This window comes from Endocarpon pusillum (genome assembly GCF_000464535.1).
Source record: "Endocarpon pusillum Z07020 unplaced genomic scaffold C734253, whole genome shotgun sequence".
Classification (NCBI taxonomy): domain Eukaryota; kingdom Fungi; phylum Ascomycota; class Eurotiomycetes; order Verrucariales; family Verrucariaceae; genus Endocarpon; species Endocarpon pusillum.
The window spans coordinates 609,722-627,507 of record NW_006913602.1 but is presented as its reverse complement, the minus strand read 5'-3'; the positions used below and the strand labels follow the sequence as shown (position 1 = coordinate 627,507).

Below are 17,786 nucleotides of genomic sequence, written 5' to 3'. Positions count from 1 at the left end.
TACTACAGAGAGACCCTAAAACTCAAGAGATCGGCTTAGACCGAGAAGCCCTTTTAGCCCACGGCTACTAAATAGTAATACATTTTGCTTGTATGAACGATCAGGGCAGTTGCTGCGCCAGCAATTCTCTATATGACGCCAAAGAATTTGCAACACCTTCGCAATGTACCGTAAACTCATGCTGATCTTAGCCGGACCGCCAGGAGAGCTCGAGCTGACGGAGTTCGCTCTTCTGCGGAGTTCCTCTGGGACCAGTGGTCAGACTGCGGTCTTCAGCAGAACACATGCTGCTAGAGCAGTCTCCTCTGTTTGAACAATCGGGCAACCTTATCACCTCGGCCTAGCTTGATCCAGAGATCTGGGAGCCAAGTCATGCTCGCAATGGTATCCCAGATTTCGCCTGCAGTCAGTGGCCGTTCAGCGTAGGTGACCCAATCGAGTATCTTTCTGGCCTCGATCTTCATCGTCGCGTCGTGTTTCGCCAGTTGCTCAATGATTTGTTTATAGTAGTCGATCCGCTCAAGGGGAAAGTCTTGAACCAGTTTCATAAGTTCTGCCTTGGTGCATTGACCTGTATCCCAACCCTTTAGATTTCGGATAACGATAAATATCCAGGAAAAGACCCCTTGAGCATGATCCGTGAGATAGTTCGTGCACCACTCAAAAATACCATTGTATGGTTTGCTAAAGAAGCGCAGTTCGGCGTCGACCATCTTCGCTATATCCTGTTTGTTCTCGTACTCGAGGACGAGTTTAAACGTGCCAGTCAGCGCTTTGGCGATCAAGTAGCTCGGCCGACTGGTGAAGGCAATCTTGATGGTACAAGCTGAAGCCCCACGATCGTCGTGAAACAGCGACAAAACATCCGCCAGTTGGCCTTCATCGGATGCATCAAGCGCATCAACGAGAAGATATATCCGAAAATGTTGATCACACGAAGTGGCCAGATTTATGAAAACATCTTTGAGATCCTCATAGGACCAGGTAACGTGGTTCTCTGATCCATTCCGAAGCTTTCGATAGGTCTCTTGAAACCAAGGGTACAATTGGCTTTCCTGGGCCAAGACCTCGTATAGAAGAGTCTGCAGCATGTGCCGACGACTTGTTTCTATCTCACCCTCCCGTGTGCTATAGAAAAAGCTTGCAATCACTGATTGATCCTTGACGACGGATGATTTCTTTATTGTCTGTCTTGAGCCTGAGGCCAAGTCGATCATATGGCTACTTGAACCTCTTGTGGAAGCCGGCCGTTCCACATCTTCAAAGCTCCGCTCTTTCGTGAGTTCTTGCAGCAAGCGTTGCATCAAGGCAGATTTTCCACTTCGTGGCTTGCCTTGTATCCACAGCATAGTCGAGTTTGTTTCTGACTTCCAATCAATGTATTGGGGATGTCTTAAGACCCAGTTACCGGTATTCTCTGCGGAATCAATCATCCGGCTTCTTCTCGTGTTAGAAGATCCAAACTTCAAAGACCTCAGACATTCTGCAAAAGGGTCAGAGCATATCCAAGCGAATAAAAGATTCATTACCTTTCTGCTCCTTTTCATAATCCAGGTATGGAAGGCCATCGAGTATCTCTTGAATTCTCCTGAGAGGGCGACTCATGATTAATATCCTCAACTTGAGGCTGGGGTCCTTGTGGGCGCACTTCCATAGATTTCGAAAATTCTTCAAAAGTCGTGACTGGTCGTCTGGTAGCAAAATATCTGCGCCGTCAATAACAATGTGTATCTCCTCATCCGTATAGGCATGAATCAATGATGCTAATATCTTGAACAAATCGTCTTCAGAGATCGAGCGCAAGGCAGAAGTGGCTTGCGAAAGCGACATTGCTATACGGGCCCTTTCGCCGATGTTTGGGACTGACTGGGCTGCTCGATCCTGAGCCAGGAGAGAGTAGATGTTTATCGTGGACTTGAATGCTTTGAGGAGCACTACGCGCTCCTTGTGGCTCAACCAGACCGCGTCATCGTGAATTGCGCTTTGAGCATACCGCGTGTGAAGTAATTGCGCAATAATCGAACAGGCGGCTAAAGCAGGTATAGAGGATAAGCCACTCCCTTCCTGGGGTAGTTGGAAAAAGAAGTGAGCAACATGTTCTGAGTGTATCCGTTCCCTGGACAGTTCAGATACCAAAGTCGCAGCTATCGAGCTTTTGCCAACCGAAGGCTTGCCAGTGCACCAAAGAAATTGACTGTTTTCACTAGTGCGCCAGCTCTGATATTCGGGGCTTTTCCAAAACCATGATGCCAAGTGGTCTGGTCCGGACTGTGAAGAGACAAAGTCTGCCCAGGTGTTCAGGCATATTTGTGATATTGTGAACAATTCACATGTTGGACGCCTTATTTCATCAAGCGCGTGTGCTAGTAAAACCAACGATCAATAATGCTCAACTGCATTTCGTTCGAGATCACACATACAGAAAGGTGTTTACAAACCTGCTGGTCCACATTGCATTTGTAGGGGTTGGGCTTCATCTTGCTCCACGCTTGGCCTCGTGGTTTGGGTTTCCTTCGAATGAAGTATCTCAGACAGGTACATTCGCAAACCGCCGCTGAAGGCTTTATAGCCTGGATCGTTAGCACCCTTGAACTTGCACATATTCTTGTGGTTTTCCGAAATAGAGATGTTTCTCTCAAGATCCCTACGATTGAACCACGAGGAGTGATCTGGTACAACCTGTCTTATTATCAGTATATTGGTCAAAGATCACGTGAAGCGAGTGGAGATGCCATACCTTTCCATCACGCAGTTTGCTAGCACTGATTCCCTTGCCCTCTTGGAAACTGTATATTTTGATTCTCTGATCCTTTGGGATTGGGGCGTTCAGGATCTCATTGAATTCCCGCGTCAAAGACTCCAGCTTCTCGCTATCTGGAGCTAGTTGCCGCAAGACCCCTTTGTAGGTGCTAAACCCAATTCCCAGCGCTTCAACAATATTACTCAGCAGCACGCCCCAGTCTGCAAGCCCGGACCCAAGGTGTGGCGTGCCAAAGAACATGATTGCATGACAACGTTGAAACACCATTCGTGCAACTGTCTGAGGACTATGTTTTCGAGCCTCGATGATGGCGTCCTTAACAAGAAGCCCACCAAGACTATGCGCGACGAAGATAAGTGGACGTTCGATACAGTCTTGCCGCTCGTCTATGAGCCTTTCAAGCAGTGTTCGACCGTGTTGTGATATGGTCACTTGGTTTACCGCATCCTTGCAGAAATGGCTCACATGAGAGTCGTAGCCATAGGTAACAACGCGTACATTTTTGAAGTCGCGAGATAGGAGGTCCATCGGCCAGAAGCAAGTTGAAACTAAGCTTTCTGGATGTTTGGCGATATCTTCCTTGTCCTTGGTACACTTGCTCCACAAAAGTTTTCTGAAGCTTCTCGACCTCGTTGGTTCGTCTTTGTCTAGTTTTTGGTTGGAAATCCTCCGTTCCTCTGACCCATACGTCCACGTGTCTTTTGGATGGCCTCCTAGACCGTGAACAAAGACTACATCGGCAACGATGTCGCCATTGTCGATGGGCCCAGAGAGCTGCGTGAAACCCTTTGTCTGGACCTGCACCTGAGTCAGGGTAGCATCGTGATGCTGCAAAAGAGCTTCGGCCATTGTTCAAGGCTTTTGGCGGACGCCCGACCTCGGATCCTTCTCAGCCAAAAGTAGACCAGCCGAGGACACTGGTGGATTAAGGAGGACAGCAAAACCGAAGGAAGTGTGCGCTGGTAACAATAATACTTTTGACTTCGAGCCTTCGAGTCTTTGCAGCTGCTGTCAAGTAAAGAAGAGATTGTCCTTGAGGAGACACAGAAACTGGAAAGAAATGGCCAGACGGGCTTTCAAGTAATTTCGAAGCCATGGCTGTAATCACCTGAAGCATCAATAGGCAAGCGGCTGCGAGATCACAACCTGGTAAGTGCACATGGACACATGCGCCAACACCTGGGTCAACACATAAGGGATGTATGAGCATAGGTGATGAGAGTCGAAGCTGAGAAGTTAATTTGGGCAGCCCTGTTGCTCCAAGGTCTCCGCGTGCAGGAACGATGTATGCGTGCCGCCGAAAATTGTGTGGGTTTCCAGAGTAGGAAAAGTCCTACTTTAGTTCTGTATATTGTGATATATTTACCCTAGCTTACTGTATGGTCCCTGCATCAGCGTATCTCAGCTTTTCACTTACATTCTATCATAGGCCAGGGCATATACATCCTGTACTACGATACAAGGCAGAAGTATTCATAGCTCGGCTCCAGTGGCAACTAACTAGTTCTAATGCAGCGCCACGTGGATGTCTAGAAGCTCTTAGCCAACCGTCCATGGTTATTGGCCACAACAATATCGCTCAATTGCTCTCGTTAGGCTTAACTGTCTCGTTGTAGCCCGTTTTCCTGCAAACATGCTATTCCTGAACTATGAATCCTTCTGTCTGGTACCGGAGTAAATAACCTAATGACGCTTCCAAAATTCCCACTAAGAGCATGTTCTCCTTGCCACTGTTGCGGTGAGGTGCGGTGCATCGCCTATCTTGGGCTCATGCCCCTGAACAGACCCGTGAAGAGTCCTTACTCAAGTCTCGAGCAACAGCCTTCAAGATTCGGGGTTGCAGTGACATCCGTTCCTTGTCCTGCATTCTCGTCTCTCTGCGCAAATATACCAATGCTGCTACCTAGCTATTTGCTATGCTGTAATAAGCCAAAGAAGGCCGCCAGCAAGCTAGAACTTCCCAGCGCCGCTGTCTGAGCTTGCCGCTAAGCTCATGCCATAATAGATGGGAGAGAGGTAGGTATGGACACCGATCACATGCGAGAGGCTTGAGGCCCATGTGAACAATGGACATGACAAAAAAACCCATGAGAAAGACAAGCAACAAGATGACTTACTATTGCTATCACATACAAGCTAATCTGTCAGAAGAGCTCATGCCAAGAGCGACACGAGTTCTTGACAAGGGCCACGGCTCCCTCACGTTGCAAGGAGGCAGTAGAGAATAGAGCATCAGAGGCTAAGAAGCCCGACAGGCAGGGAAAGGGGTGAAAAGGGGAGCTTTTTCCCGAATTGGAATTCAATATATTTCTAGAGCGCAAAGACCAGCAAGATGAGGATTGCGTACGCATGTGGTGCAAAAAATTGGCTGTAAAGGGCATGAAAATGACTTGGATACAGAACGATTAAGAGAGATCCGTAGAATGGGTTGTATAACACCAACAAGTACCCTCACCCAAGGTAAAGCTTGCAAGCTAAATAGGTATTCTGGTAAAGCTCAAGTATGCACATGAAAGAACATAGCTTGTCTCTATCTCCTGGCTCAACCAGCACAAAGGTGGGCGAAACTCTCTGACATACTCATATGTTCAAGGTGTATGCGCCCTGCTAAGCATGATTTGGCAGCCGCTGTGCCATTCGGCCGCAGAAATGCATTCGTGTGCCTAAGAAATGCATGACTCCACGCCTCCCCGTGCGCCAGCAACACCAAGCAATTATAAGCATACAGCAGAAAGAGGTCGACAACAGATGCCGACTGGAAGCGAAATTTCCGAGACTGCGCCAGCTGGCCTTGTGTCGGTGAACATGGTTAGTAGTATGCTGACATCAAACATTACCAATCTTTGCTGTGCTGTTCTCATCCTTGTACACTCCGCCGCCAACCCTCAAGCTAATACCAACGCCAATGCCAACCATCGCACCAACGATGACAAGCGCAATCAGCAGTTTTATCAGAAACTTCTGCCTCTTCGGCAGATTTGACATGCAATGACACCCCCGTTGCTTCGGTTTTGTCAGACATCGTGACTTTTCTCGACCGAATATGCCCGCGTTTGTTGTCCATGGCTTCAGGGCGCCTCCGTCAGCAGGACTTGGTCGAGGGTCATTCGTTTGAGAAGGTGTAAGGCCGTTTTGGGCTTCTAAATCTCGGACAGAGACATGAAGAGAGGTCTTCGACTTGAAGTTGTCCATTGAGCCTCGAGGTGTGTCGTGGTTGTAGAAAGGAGAGCAAGGGTTTGATGTCTGACACGGATCGAATTCGCCGTTCGGAGGGCACAGGCTCCCCTCTTTGCTGGCGAAATAGTTGTGGGCAGGCGACAGATGTACCCGAGGAAGGTTATCTGATGAGGAAGTAGTCGAATCGGCTGGAGGATGTACGGAGGTAGTAAGTGGTTTCTCGTCGAACGATGGCATCTTGGTAATAGGAGAGTGTGATGGCTGGTCAGATGGATGGCTTTGGGCAAAGTCGTCAATGTTGGAATCGAAGAAAGAGAAGGCGATTCGAAGCTGGCCCGGACGGTCCAACTAAGGTAGGGCTGTTCAACGAGGGCGTGAGGAAATGTAGGTCTCGAGCGAAATCATGAGCAAATGATAAGGCTTGTCGTGATCATTGACGAGGATATCTGAACGAGAGAATCCGTATGATGGTGTAGGATAATCACAGACAACCTGAATTAGGTGAGCACGCAAGATTTTCGCTTCGAGGTAAATGTGCGTCGATTATTGAAGTAGGAGCAGTAGAACAATAAGTTGAGGGCAGGTACGGTCTCAATTGCTCGAGAAGATCAAGGACAAACGAGCCGCAGTCTGGCAAACATGCGACACTCTCGTCCTCGTAATCGGAACCGAGATTTTGGTGTCGAACGACACCGAGTTGTTCAAAATTCTGGTGAGGTTGGAAGTAAGACAACTGAGTTCGATAAGCGAGGAAATTTTAGTACGTTGTACGTAGTATGAATTCGAATCTGGGTTTGATTGGGATTGCTGAAAAAGCTGGAGCAACTCCAGGGTCCACCAAGGCTTCTTTTGGGGCGGTTCAAGGTTGAGGCGTAGCCAAGCTTCGAATCAGGCAAGAGGGATGGCCCAAAGCATGAATTTTGCCAACTTTGAGGAAATTGAAGTCATCAAATTCAACCAAAGAAGCATTCAAGCTTCGAAACAATCGGCTTATGAGCAGAGACCACGACATAGGTGAGGGGAGGGATATGCAAGTTACTTACTGAATCTCTGGGCGATCCTTGCATTGGTCTGCCATGTGAGGTCTAGGCCACAAAGTGCAATGTTCCTGCAGCTTGTGACATCTTTTAGCTATCACAACCTTACAAGAAGGTGAAAGTGTGAAAGGCCATGCAGTGAGGGAGAATACTATTGGTGGTAGTTCCGACCACTAAGAGCTCGATGAGGTTAGTCGTCGAGGTGTGAACCTTGTTTCATTGGGCATCGGCGACGCTAGTGGCAAAGACCGGGCTACTCCAACCTTGGCTAGTGAGCTACTTAATTAGCTGAAATGATTGATAAATTAAAATAATGACCGAGTAAAGGCGAAGCCCAAAGCGGGTCTGGTTTGCATACGTAGTAAGTTAATAGTAATACGGAGTATTCCGTACTACGTAGTCAACTGTTCAGAAAAGTCGTGGCGCACAAGTGGCTTCTCAAGTTGTACTATTTGACCTTTCCTCATACTACGTAGATGTATCTAGCCATTGATACCATGACATATTCAAGTTCATGCGGTCTATTCAATATACGCCACAGGTGATCCTCAAACACAGCCGTCTATTCTTCGGCAAAAAAATCATCCCTTCTGATACCACTGCGATCACACATGCTTCTAAAAATGCCACCTCTCTCATACAATTTGATCGGCTCGTCCAGCTCGGCTATTTTCCCTGCATCCATCACACAAATGCGGTCATACTGAATGATCGTCTTTAACCGATGAGCGATGCACAGTAGCGTCTTGCCTTTGAATCCAGATGCCATCGTCTTCTGGATCTTTTGATCCGTCTCAAAGTCCACGGATGAGGTTGCTTCGTCGCACACGATGATTCGGCTGTCCCGAACCAGTGCTCGGGCTAACGCCATAAGTTGACGCTGACCAAGAGAAAAGTTTAGACCTTCTTCCTCCACGGTACTATCGAGATGGATACGACCAGTGTTCTTCCCATTTGCGTCGAGCCCTTGAGACGCTTCCTGTTCGTCACCAATCAAATTTGCCTTTCGTAGAGCTGCCCAAAGTTCCAAATCGCTATGCTCGTTGAATGGATCGAGATTGGATCGGATTGTGCCGCGGAATAGTGTTGGATCTTGCGGTATAATTGCAAGCCGTGATCGGAGATCTTGAAGACCCACAGTAGCAATGTCAATGTCGTCAATCTTGATAGAGCCGCCGGAAAGCTCGGTGAGCCGGAACAAAGCTGACATGATACTCGATTTTCCTGCCCCGGTCCGGCCCACGATCCCAATTCGTTCTCCACCATTGACTTTGAAGTCAAGTCCTTGCAGAACTAATGGTAGGCCAGCTCGATACCTCATCTGAACATTCTCAAAGACAATTTCGCCTGACTGTGGCCATGAATCTGGCACCTTCTTCAAGTATGCAGGGGCTTCTTCATCCAACTGCGTCCCGTAGTAATGCAACCGCTCCGTTGCGTTCATGTTGTTTTCCACCTCTGCCAGCTGTCTCACCGTGAATTGAATGATTTGTACGATCGCCAAGATATACGACAAAACCAGCCCTGCAATGCTGGGAGAGACATTAAATCGTGAGGTAACAACCAAGATGCCCGTTGTGAAAACAAGGAGATTACCAATACCGTCCAACCGTACCGCAAGCCAACGCTGATTGGCAAAGGTAAGAAAGTATGCTGAATCCATCGTATCAATGCTATCTCGAATACGCCCCGCGAAATAATCCTGCATCCCATATGCTCTGATAGATGCAGTGCCTGAAATCGCTTCGCTAAACCGTGCAAAAACAGATGATCGCAAAACAGATTCATGTCGCTTCATCTCTCGTGCTGATGCTCGATAATAGCTAGCTGCAAATAGAAATATGAGCAGTAGTGGCCCCAATGCAATCCCAAAAAATGGAAAAAATGCAATGATCAAGGCGAACACAGATATAATCATGGTCAGTGTTAGGAGGTACATTCGTATGGCGTCTGTCAGGCTGTTGTCCATTGAATCAATGTCTTTGGAAAAGCGATTGGTGATGCGGCCGAGAGGTGTGGTGTCGAAGAACGACATAGGTGCCCGAAGAACACGGGTCATGGCGCGCTGCAACATGACTTTGCTTGCATTGGTGCCTCCATTTGACAGCATTGTGGCAAAGGCGTACATGAGAAGTGCTTGAAGCACACCAAGACCGGCATAGATTCCAATGTAGGCACCTGATGGCAAACTGAAGCGGTTGCTCGTCCAGTAGCTGAGCCACAAACTCGTAGCAATATTGGCGCAATTTGCAAGCACAAGGAAGATGAGAATCAGAGGTCCTGTAAGAATGGAACCAGAAGCTTTGATATAGGCACCATATACTCCCCAGCTGATTGATCTAACAGCGCGCTCTTCTTGTTGCATCAGAACACCCGCTGCACGCTTTTTGGTCCTCTTCATGGTCTTCTTCTCATCTTCGACTTCGTCTTGGTCGTCGGGCTTCTCGTTCTCCTCAACGGCTTCTTCCTGAGCAGTGGTGGCCATCAGTTGCTGAAAGGCTTCGTTGGTACTCATCAAATTGTCGAAGGTGTCGATGGATTCTATGCAACCATCGTTCATCCAGATAATGCGATCGCATCGATTCAGCACGTGCAACTGGTGTGTTGCAAGAATACGACACTTGTCCTTCATGATACCACAAATAGCCTCATCCATGATGTGACGACCAACATGGGCGTCAACAGCCGAAAGGGGATCGTCCATCAATATGATATCCGCGTCGAAGTATATGGCACGGGCAATGTTCAATCGTTGTTTCTGACCTCCTGAGACTGTGATGCCTCGCTCACCAATCTCGGTCTGGTCTCCAGCAGGCAACATGTCCAGATCCGGACGAAGTGCACAAGCATCAACAACTTGGTTGTACCATTTTGACTTGTATGGCTTGCCAAAAAGAATGTTCTCCTTCAGAGTTGAGTTCTGGATCCAAGCGTATTGAGGACAAAATGCACGGTTGGTACCCATCTTCACCTTCCCACTTGTTTTCCGCATGTCACCAGCTAATGCTGCAAGCAGGGAGCTCTTACCTGAGCCAACTGTCCCAATGACAGCGAGAAGTTCGCCTCTACCTATGGCGAAATTCAGGTCGTGGAGTTTGAATGGTTCGAGCTGAGCGTTCTCGCTGGAGCTGTCGTCACTGATTGAATTTGTTTTGCCGTGCTTCTTTGATATTTTCTCCGCCTTCTTTTCTCGCTTGTGGGCGTTTTTGGCATCTTTGATCTGCTCTTCTGTCTGGAAATTGCCCACTTGTTCTTTATCATGGCTTGAATTTCTCTCCCATGTAAATGAAGCATTTTGCATCTCAATAGCTGCCAGCATGCTTCCGTCCCAGACAACCTCTTCTTTCTGCTCTTCTGAAAGCAGGAATTCTTGAATGCGTCCCAGTGAAGCATAAGCATCCGTAACCTGCCCGATGACCAAGGGCAGCAGATTCAGAGGCATGCGCAGTGAGTTGAATAATGCCAACGAGGAGAAGATTCGCGCTGGATCTAGCGTATGATCTGTCAATGAGTAGGTGATGAAAGCTAGCATAGACGCAAAAGTGGGTAGCGCCATCGACACCGCGTTGATGGCATTTCGAATTGCCAGCAAGACCTGAATGGCTCTGATCTCTCGTCTTCGCAATTCTTTGAGTCTCTCCAGAAAGCTACCCTCCCAGCCGAAGAACTTGACAAATCTCACGGCTGAGAGAATTTCCTGCGTCAAGGAGACTCTCTGGTCGGTAATTTTATTTATTTTTCCCCTCCGAACGAAGAGAGATTTGATCGACTTAGTAAGAAGTGGCATGCCAATCACGAGTAGTGCGTAGCCGGAGAGCGCGCTGTACCCGATATTGATGCAAAGTACGATGAGAGTTATGATGATCAGTACCGGAGAAGTCCATATCATGTGAAACATTCCTGAGGCCTGATCAACACGATAAGTGTCGACGCTCATCAAGTTGACGATCTTGCCATTGCTCCACCCCGTGCCGTCTCCTGCTACTCCTTCACCTACATTGTGTGTGTTTTTGGGCCTGCCCCCTCGCTTCGACACCATTCTCTCAAACAGATTTTTCTTCTCCACTTTTAGGACTTCCACATCGATGCCGTTGCTTGTCTGCTCATTTCCAATCGCTCTGCCCCCAGCCTTGGCTCTTCCCGAGATCTTCATCGCTTTGTCGAAGACTGCATTGATGAGAACGGCTCGAGCTTGACCACCCACCATCATGCCGTGGTAGATAAATTGATTTGTGCCGAAGCTTTGGCATACCTGCATGAACGTAATGCCGATGACGATTCCAACACCTTTCCCAATATTTGGTGCGGGAGTTCCCTGGCGCTGGGCGTTGTATGCTTCATTCGCAAATTGGATCAAATAGCGGGTAGCAAACGGTGACATTACCTGGAAAATACTTGATGCAAGGTTGCAGACACCGCCAAACCAGAATTCAGCTTTGAAAGTCTCATGCATGGCGAAAATAAGTGGATAACGTTCGCCTGCAGCGACCCGTCGTTTAAAGGAAGCCACCAGCTTTGGTGTCAACGCATCAGAGCTTCTGTCGGGATTGACCAGCCACACGTCTCCCAGTTCCAAAGGCCGCAGATAGCCCACGGTCATGACAGGATTCATCCATTGGAAAGTCATAAGACTTAGGAATGAAGCTCCATATTCCCTTGACACAGTTCTTTGCTCAGGTACGGGAGGCGCCTTCCGTCTTTTGAGCGGGTTTATCCTGTGGTGCCACGGCATCTTTGGTACGGCCTCCTCCTTGATGTCCGCATCGTCGCTACTGGACTCTGCCGTTGAGGTTGTCGTTGTTAATCGTCGTAAGACCTTTCTCTCCTCGGATCCTGGCCCCAGCTTCTCCACATCCCGTTCGGTAGCAACATACGCCAATGACTCACCATCTGTCGATTCATGGCGGTCATTCAGCTCGACTTCGGCATTTCGGTCCTGGCTCAAGGCTCTTTGTAGATCCTTCTCGTCATAATGCTCTGGCATTCTCACGAAGAAGATATCTGACGAATGTTTACAGAACGAAAGGGAGCTTTCGTGGCAAAAGAATGCATCTCGAGGAAAGAGGAATCGAAGTGGCGGACAAGGTGGGTGAAATATGCATTACTCGATGACTTAACCAGACTTGATGAACAATCACCCTTCGGCCTTCCGCCAGCCTAGATCAGCACTAAAATCCCGGGCCCGGGCAATTGGTCCGGACGGACCATGATTCTGTAGAAGCACAACGCTTGGATTCTTCACTTACCAGTTTTGGCAGATAACGGCGATGCAGCCTTCCTCCACTGGATAGCCATAATCCATCTTATCTCTGCCGTGTTCAGCATACATTTAGCGGTCAGGATATAAGTCAAATCTCAACAAGCTACACTTAGTGGTGGCCTGCCATGCCATGAGAAGATCAGGTAAGCGGTGGACATTAGGGAATATTATCAATCACAATTGAATGTGAAGTGCGGAAGCGGCGTGCCGGCTAGGCAGCAAAAATGCTGTTCGGCACGGAGGGAAATGCTGCCGATCTCCGACGCAGTCCCAGCTAAGACTGCGGGGTATTTGAAGAGTTTCCCGACATCAGGAATACTACGTAACGTAGTAATGATGGCAGAAAATATGCTGGATCAAGTGCTTTCCCAACACCAATCAGACATCTCTTAAAGTCCGACCAAGGGGCAACACCCCTTGTTGTTCCTCGAGTGTATATGTACAAGAAGGCTACTCGAGCTTACAAAGCAACTCTATCAGCGGGTCAAGATTGCATCTGTCCCTGGGGCCCTCTTGCAGGACTGCCTTGAGCCATCACACCGCTGCTGCTACCACGTTGATCTCTCGGGGTTGCACTTCGGCTGAGCTGACCTTGAGCGGTGTGGTTGCTAACAGGTCTCGCCATGTTGAGCACTGGTGAACCTGTGAAACCTGCCATACCTCCCAAACCGCCCATATTACCGTTCACGTTCATCCCGAAACCAGCGCTCAGACTAGCATTACCATAGCCTCCGTTGGCTCTTTGAGCTGCTTGCTGGTGTCGAAGCTGGGCATTGTATGCCTGCACATGTTCATTCGTCATCATTCCTTGCCGGCTATATGTGCTTGCATTGGCGGCATGGGCACTTGCGTTGGCAGCGCCGGCTGCGGCGTTTAGAGCTGCCTGGTTCATCGATTTCTGGGACGCATTTTGAGCTGCATGTTGTCGATACGCATTGAGTTGCGATGTGGCAAGGCGCTGGACATCTTCAGCCGCCATTTCAGGGTTCTGACGTTGAATACCCGCGGCAAGCTGAGAGATTGCAGGCATCACACCGGAAGAAAGAGGGTGCCCGTTTGCAAGTCGCGGAGACCCGGCGTTCCCAACACCATTAGCGTGGCTACCTGGCATTGAGGGTGAAGGAACACCGTTGCTGGCAACCATGGTGGCCAGGAATGCTGGACTGTTCGGATTGCCATTCGCACCGGCAATCCCCGCATTCGACATGTTCGGCGATGAGCGTTGGCCTGTTGAACCATTTGACCCTTGTTGCTGATGTTGGCGCGTAGCGAGCATCATCTGCTGTTGCTGTTGAAGCCGAGTGGCTTCATACAAGACGCGCATATGCTCAGGAGAATTTCCCAGACTACGTCCGGACGCCAACCCAGCTTGCATTTGACCTTGAGTAAGACCCTTGGGACCCAGCATATTGGCTGGGAAAGTACCATTTGAAGGGCCGCCATTGGGCAGGCCTTGCAGACCAGGCTGTGGTCTAGGCTGGTGGGAAGAGCCAATCGCACTAGGGAGTCCGCTCGACATACCAGAATTTGATGGACCAGCTAGCCCGCCATTTGCCAGACCAGAGCTGGAACGAGCACTACCATTTGGCAGACCGTTGGCTTGATTCATTTGGGCTGTGCGCTGTTGCATGGCAGCCTGATACGTGGCATAAGCATCAGAAGTTACAGCTTGGGAGAAGCTTTTGTACCTTTTGCTGGGCAAGAACCTGCAATCGATAGATTTCTTGCCTTTCTGCCAACTTGACCTCGCGCTCATGTTTTAGACGGGAGAACTCAGCAGGAGTAGAATAGGGAGGACGTGGTCGATCCGCTTCATTAGCCTTTCGCATGGCAGCCAGATCTGCAGCTGTGAACCGTTAGCAAAGGAGCCTGGGGGAAGTACGAACGGGTGATAATGCAAATAACTTAAAGGTGGCGGGTCGCCCGATGTCTTACCATGCTGTTGCTTCTGAAGCGCGGTCTCCCTCTTCTTTGCCAGCTTCCTCATTGCGTCTAACATTGCTAGGTGTCTCTGATTCTTCTTGCGCTCTACCCTAATGGGCTGTGTAGTCCGCTTTCTGGCCGTCAAAGCTGGGTTCCCACCAATCTGACGTTGTGCAGCCTCCTGCTGAGCAATAACATGCCTGCCCGCAGCTTCGATACGAGAATGATAGGCTCGGAAATATGGTGTCTTTGACATGTCTGCTGGTAACCCTTCCAGATTGATCCATCTCTCAAAGCACTCCCACGGTGTTCGTCGATCCGCCCCTGAATGGAAGGGTAATCTCGTAGATAGACAGCTGGAGATGAGGGACCAATTATAGGAGTAGTCTTTGACGAGTTTCCGAAGCTCATCGTCTTCAATTTGTGTCCATTGAGAAGAGGCCCTCGATTCAAAGAAAGCTTGTGCAGGCATTTGGTATTCGGAAGGAGGTCTGAAAGAATGTCCAGGATGTATCCGATCGCGGATATGCTTATTCTCTGGCATAAACAAGGCAACATTCGTCTGTTCTGGAGGCAGTGGCTGTGAGTCTCTGGACGCGTATTCCTCTTCTTCGTAGTCATAACGGCTGCGTTTTGACGGAGCTTTGGGGGGGCGATAGCGGATCTTCTCTGTGGCAAATCTTGAAATGGGAATGATATCCGTCTTCCATTTGGCATCAGAGCGTTCAGCAAGGTCCGATTGCGATAAGTCGAGCCCAATTCGAGCCGGCTCATAGAATGGTAATTCGCTAAGGAGCTTATCCGTAGCCGGGGTCTGGCTCATTGGGAAAATGAAATCGGAAGCGCCTAAGGAAAAAATAGCTGCGGGTGCCGAAGAAAGTCTCAGATCCATTATATCGTCCACGTACCCATCAGAAATTGAGTCATTCTCTGCCGATGGAACAAGATCCGGAGTTTGCAGCACTGGAGAGGCTGAAGCCTCAAAGTGGTCTTCCATCTGAACATTGAAGTCTTTCTCGAGGTTTGACAGGGAGTGATGTGGTCGCACTCTGATCTGTAGTTGCTGTCGTCTTCGTGGACTGCTTCCTACCCATTCTGCACACCATTCTGCAACGCCCCGTGCTGCAGCGATTTTCCATTTCCTCTCCTCCTTGAAGTCTGTCCGCATCCACTTTGCATGGTCCAACAGGAAGTCCCAGTGAGAGGTTGGTCTAACAGGCTCCGGAGCACGCTCCATCTGGCGGAGCGGCCATCGGTTGGCGCTTTGCAACTGATAGATACGCTTCAAGGTTCGACAATTCATCTGCTCTTGATAATCAATAAGATAATCTGCCGTTGATAACGTCTTATGTGCTGATTGCAACAACGTGTTTAGTGACTGACCACGCGGCGGCGAATACGCTTTTGACTCGAACAAAGTATGCAGGTAGTCCCGTTCTTCCTGGGCATATGGTGTAATCTCGCCAGATACCTTGCGCAAGAGTTCAGTAGAGGGGGCAGACTCGAGAGCATGCTGCTGCTTGGCAAAGACAACTGTTGACAGTTTGCTGCGATCCTTTTCTCGCTCTTTACGATCTGTTAGACGGCTTTGAAGTGTCGAGGCTTCGAAAGCTTCCCGCACAGATGCAGAACCTGGGTTGTGGTTGGAGGGTTTGTCAGCAGCTGGCGACGGTGGTTTCGGTCTCTCCCCAAGAATCTCTGATACCGATCTATGTCGTATCGTTCCAGATGATATACGAGTGATTCTACCAGGTGGTGATTGGCCACCGGAGGCTGAGGCTGAGCTAGGAACTCTTCGCGGCGTGAAAGCATTATTCAAGGACATGGGACTTTCGTTCGATTGGTTAATGTCTCTGGGTCGATTATGGGATGAGGCAACATTCTGAGTATCAATCCGCATACTAGGCTTGCCAGTGGCTGTGGCTGCTATGCCAGGTGTACCTTGACCTCCAAGCACGGAATTCGGCCTCGGTCGGAATATTGAATCATGGCTAACGTCAGTTGGGGGTTGCATAGGTTTGGCATTATGCGGCAGCTCTGCATCTAGGTGTGCTGAGGGTTTCTTGTCTGTTGACTTGCTTGCGTCTAACGCGTCCCCTCTCAATGGGTCATGATCAAGATTCCTCAGCTCCTCTGGGCCGTGTTCGTCACCAGGACGGGTAGTCGGCGAGCCTGCCGCAACATCGGGTGCGTTAGAAGACCCGGCACCATTAGTCGAGGCTGGAGAGGATTGTGGGTCGGCATTCGTAGAGATAGGTGCAAGGACAAGCGGACTTGGCTGTCTTCCGGTTTCCTCACGAATGACCTGCTGAAACGACGGGCCCGGACGCAGCTCACCACCTGGCTCTACCTCGGGCGGGCCAGTCGTGGTTTCTGAAGTGTCCTCAGCATGTTGTAGTCCTTGACCGCCTTGCTGCTGTGAAGAGCCGGCAGGGCCAATTGTTTTCTGATTTTGCTGTTCCAGCTCGTAAGGTGTGGATTTGACCTCGCTGCTCCTCCCGCTTACTGTGACATCTGATGGCGCCTCCTTTGTGCCAGCGTCCTCACCATCCGCCTCGACATCCTTGCTTTCCTGGACATGGACGGGCGGGGCTAATGGAACTGCTGGACTGGGAACCCTTTTCGGCGAAGGTGCACCGCTGGATGGATGTGGCGCAGAACTTGAACTGTACGAATGGGTAGCCTGGATATTATGAGGAATTTGGGATGTTTGGAGGATGGTTTCTGACAAAGGTGGTCGAAAATGACGAGGTCGTGGTGGTAGGGTTGAGACGTCAAAGAAGCGGCCTCTGCACATTCAGTAGTCAGCGAAACGCCCTCTCGAATGCATAGCCATATAATTGCTGAAAGGCCCTGTAGAACAGAGGTAGTGGTAACCATACTTTTGAATGTCATTTGCATCAAGGAACAGTCTTTCCTTCTCTTGGTATTGTGGATTGTGGACAGTCGTTTCGAGATCCCCCCAACTCACGGTCGCATAGTATAGCTCGGACAACTTTCGCTTCCGCGACAACAACAGACGTCTAAAACTCATGAGATTTTGTCAGCTGGTCAAAGCCATCACTGTGAGCAATTTGAGTCGCTCAGACAGAATTATTTCGTACGAGAGCTCATCTTTTTTCTCTCGAAGCATCGCTAGCCTTGGCCAGATTCATCGAAGGAGCCCGACCAGCGATTGACGCGCCTAAAAATCGAGATATATAAGCTTGTGATATGCAAAGATGATTGAGTCGCTGCATGTGAATTATGAGATGGTGGGTGGTTGAATAATGGGCACTGGAATCTGCCCTGTGGAATTTGGGCAACACGGTCGCTACAGTGCTCTATCCGCACTTCGCTGGAGTTGGAGAGGAGGAGTTTACTTGCACCTCCTGCACCACACCCAATTCTGAACAGTAATTCTCCGGCGCAGCTTTTAGCTAGCGCGCCCCGGGAACATCTCCCTTACACCCTATTACAAAAATGTGAACCAGATATGGAACTCTTTTTGTCGGTGATGAGAAAATGGTCTATTGACACTGCAGAGCAGACTGGGGTTTATTTGCTAATCATTTTCATGAGGTAGCAGTGAGGAGCTGTCTGTGCTGATAGGCGAGGTTTGTACTCAAAGCCTCGTATCTGCAAAGAG

General features: G+C 49.3%; 4 protein-coding genes across 4 annotated transcripts; all 4 read right to left on the bottom strand.

Moving 5' to 3' along the window:
- Nucleotides 1-290: 290 nt before the first annotated feature.
- On the bottom strand, nt 291-3,610 carry EPUS_00198 (uncharacterized protein; the record flags this gene model as incomplete). Its single annotated transcript, XM_007789227.1, has 4 exons — nt 291-1,483; nt 1,530-2,030; nt 2,439-2,679; nt 2,738-3,610. 4 exons carry the CDS (start codon nt 3,608-3,610, stop codon nt 291-293), a joined length of 2,808 nt encoding a protein of 935 aa, XP_007787417.1.
- Nucleotides 3,611-5,587: 1,977 nt separating this feature from the next.
- Nucleotides 5,588-6,175, bottom strand: EPUS_00197 (uncharacterized protein; the record flags this gene model as incomplete). Its single annotated transcript, XM_007789226.1, has 1 exon — nt 5,588-6,175. One exon carries the CDS (start codon nt 6,173-6,175, stop codon nt 5,588-5,590), a length of 588 nt encoding a protein of 195 aa, XP_007787416.1.
- Nucleotides 6,176-7,537: 1,362 nt separating this feature from the next.
- EPUS_00196 (uncharacterized protein) lies at nt 7,538-11,959 on the bottom strand (the record flags this gene model as incomplete). The annotated part of the gene is made up of 1 exon (XM_007789225.1): nt 7,538-11,959. The coding sequence occupies one exon, from the start codon at nt 11,957-11,959 to the stop codon at nt 7,538-7,540; it is 4,422 nt and encodes a 1,473-aa protein (XP_007787415.1).
- A 760-nt stretch (nt 11,960-12,719) lies between these two features.
- Nucleotides 12,720-17,192, bottom strand: EPUS_00195 (uncharacterized protein; the record flags this gene model as incomplete). Its single annotated transcript, XM_007789224.1, has 4 exons — nt 12,720-13,871; nt 13,924-14,081; nt 14,171-16,947; nt 17,041-17,192. The coding sequence occupies 4 exons, from the start codon at nt 17,190-17,192 to the stop codon at nt 12,720-12,722; spliced, it is 4,239 nt and encodes a 1,412-aa protein (XP_007787414.1).
- Between the last annotated feature and the right edge of the window lie 594 nt (nt 17,193-17,786).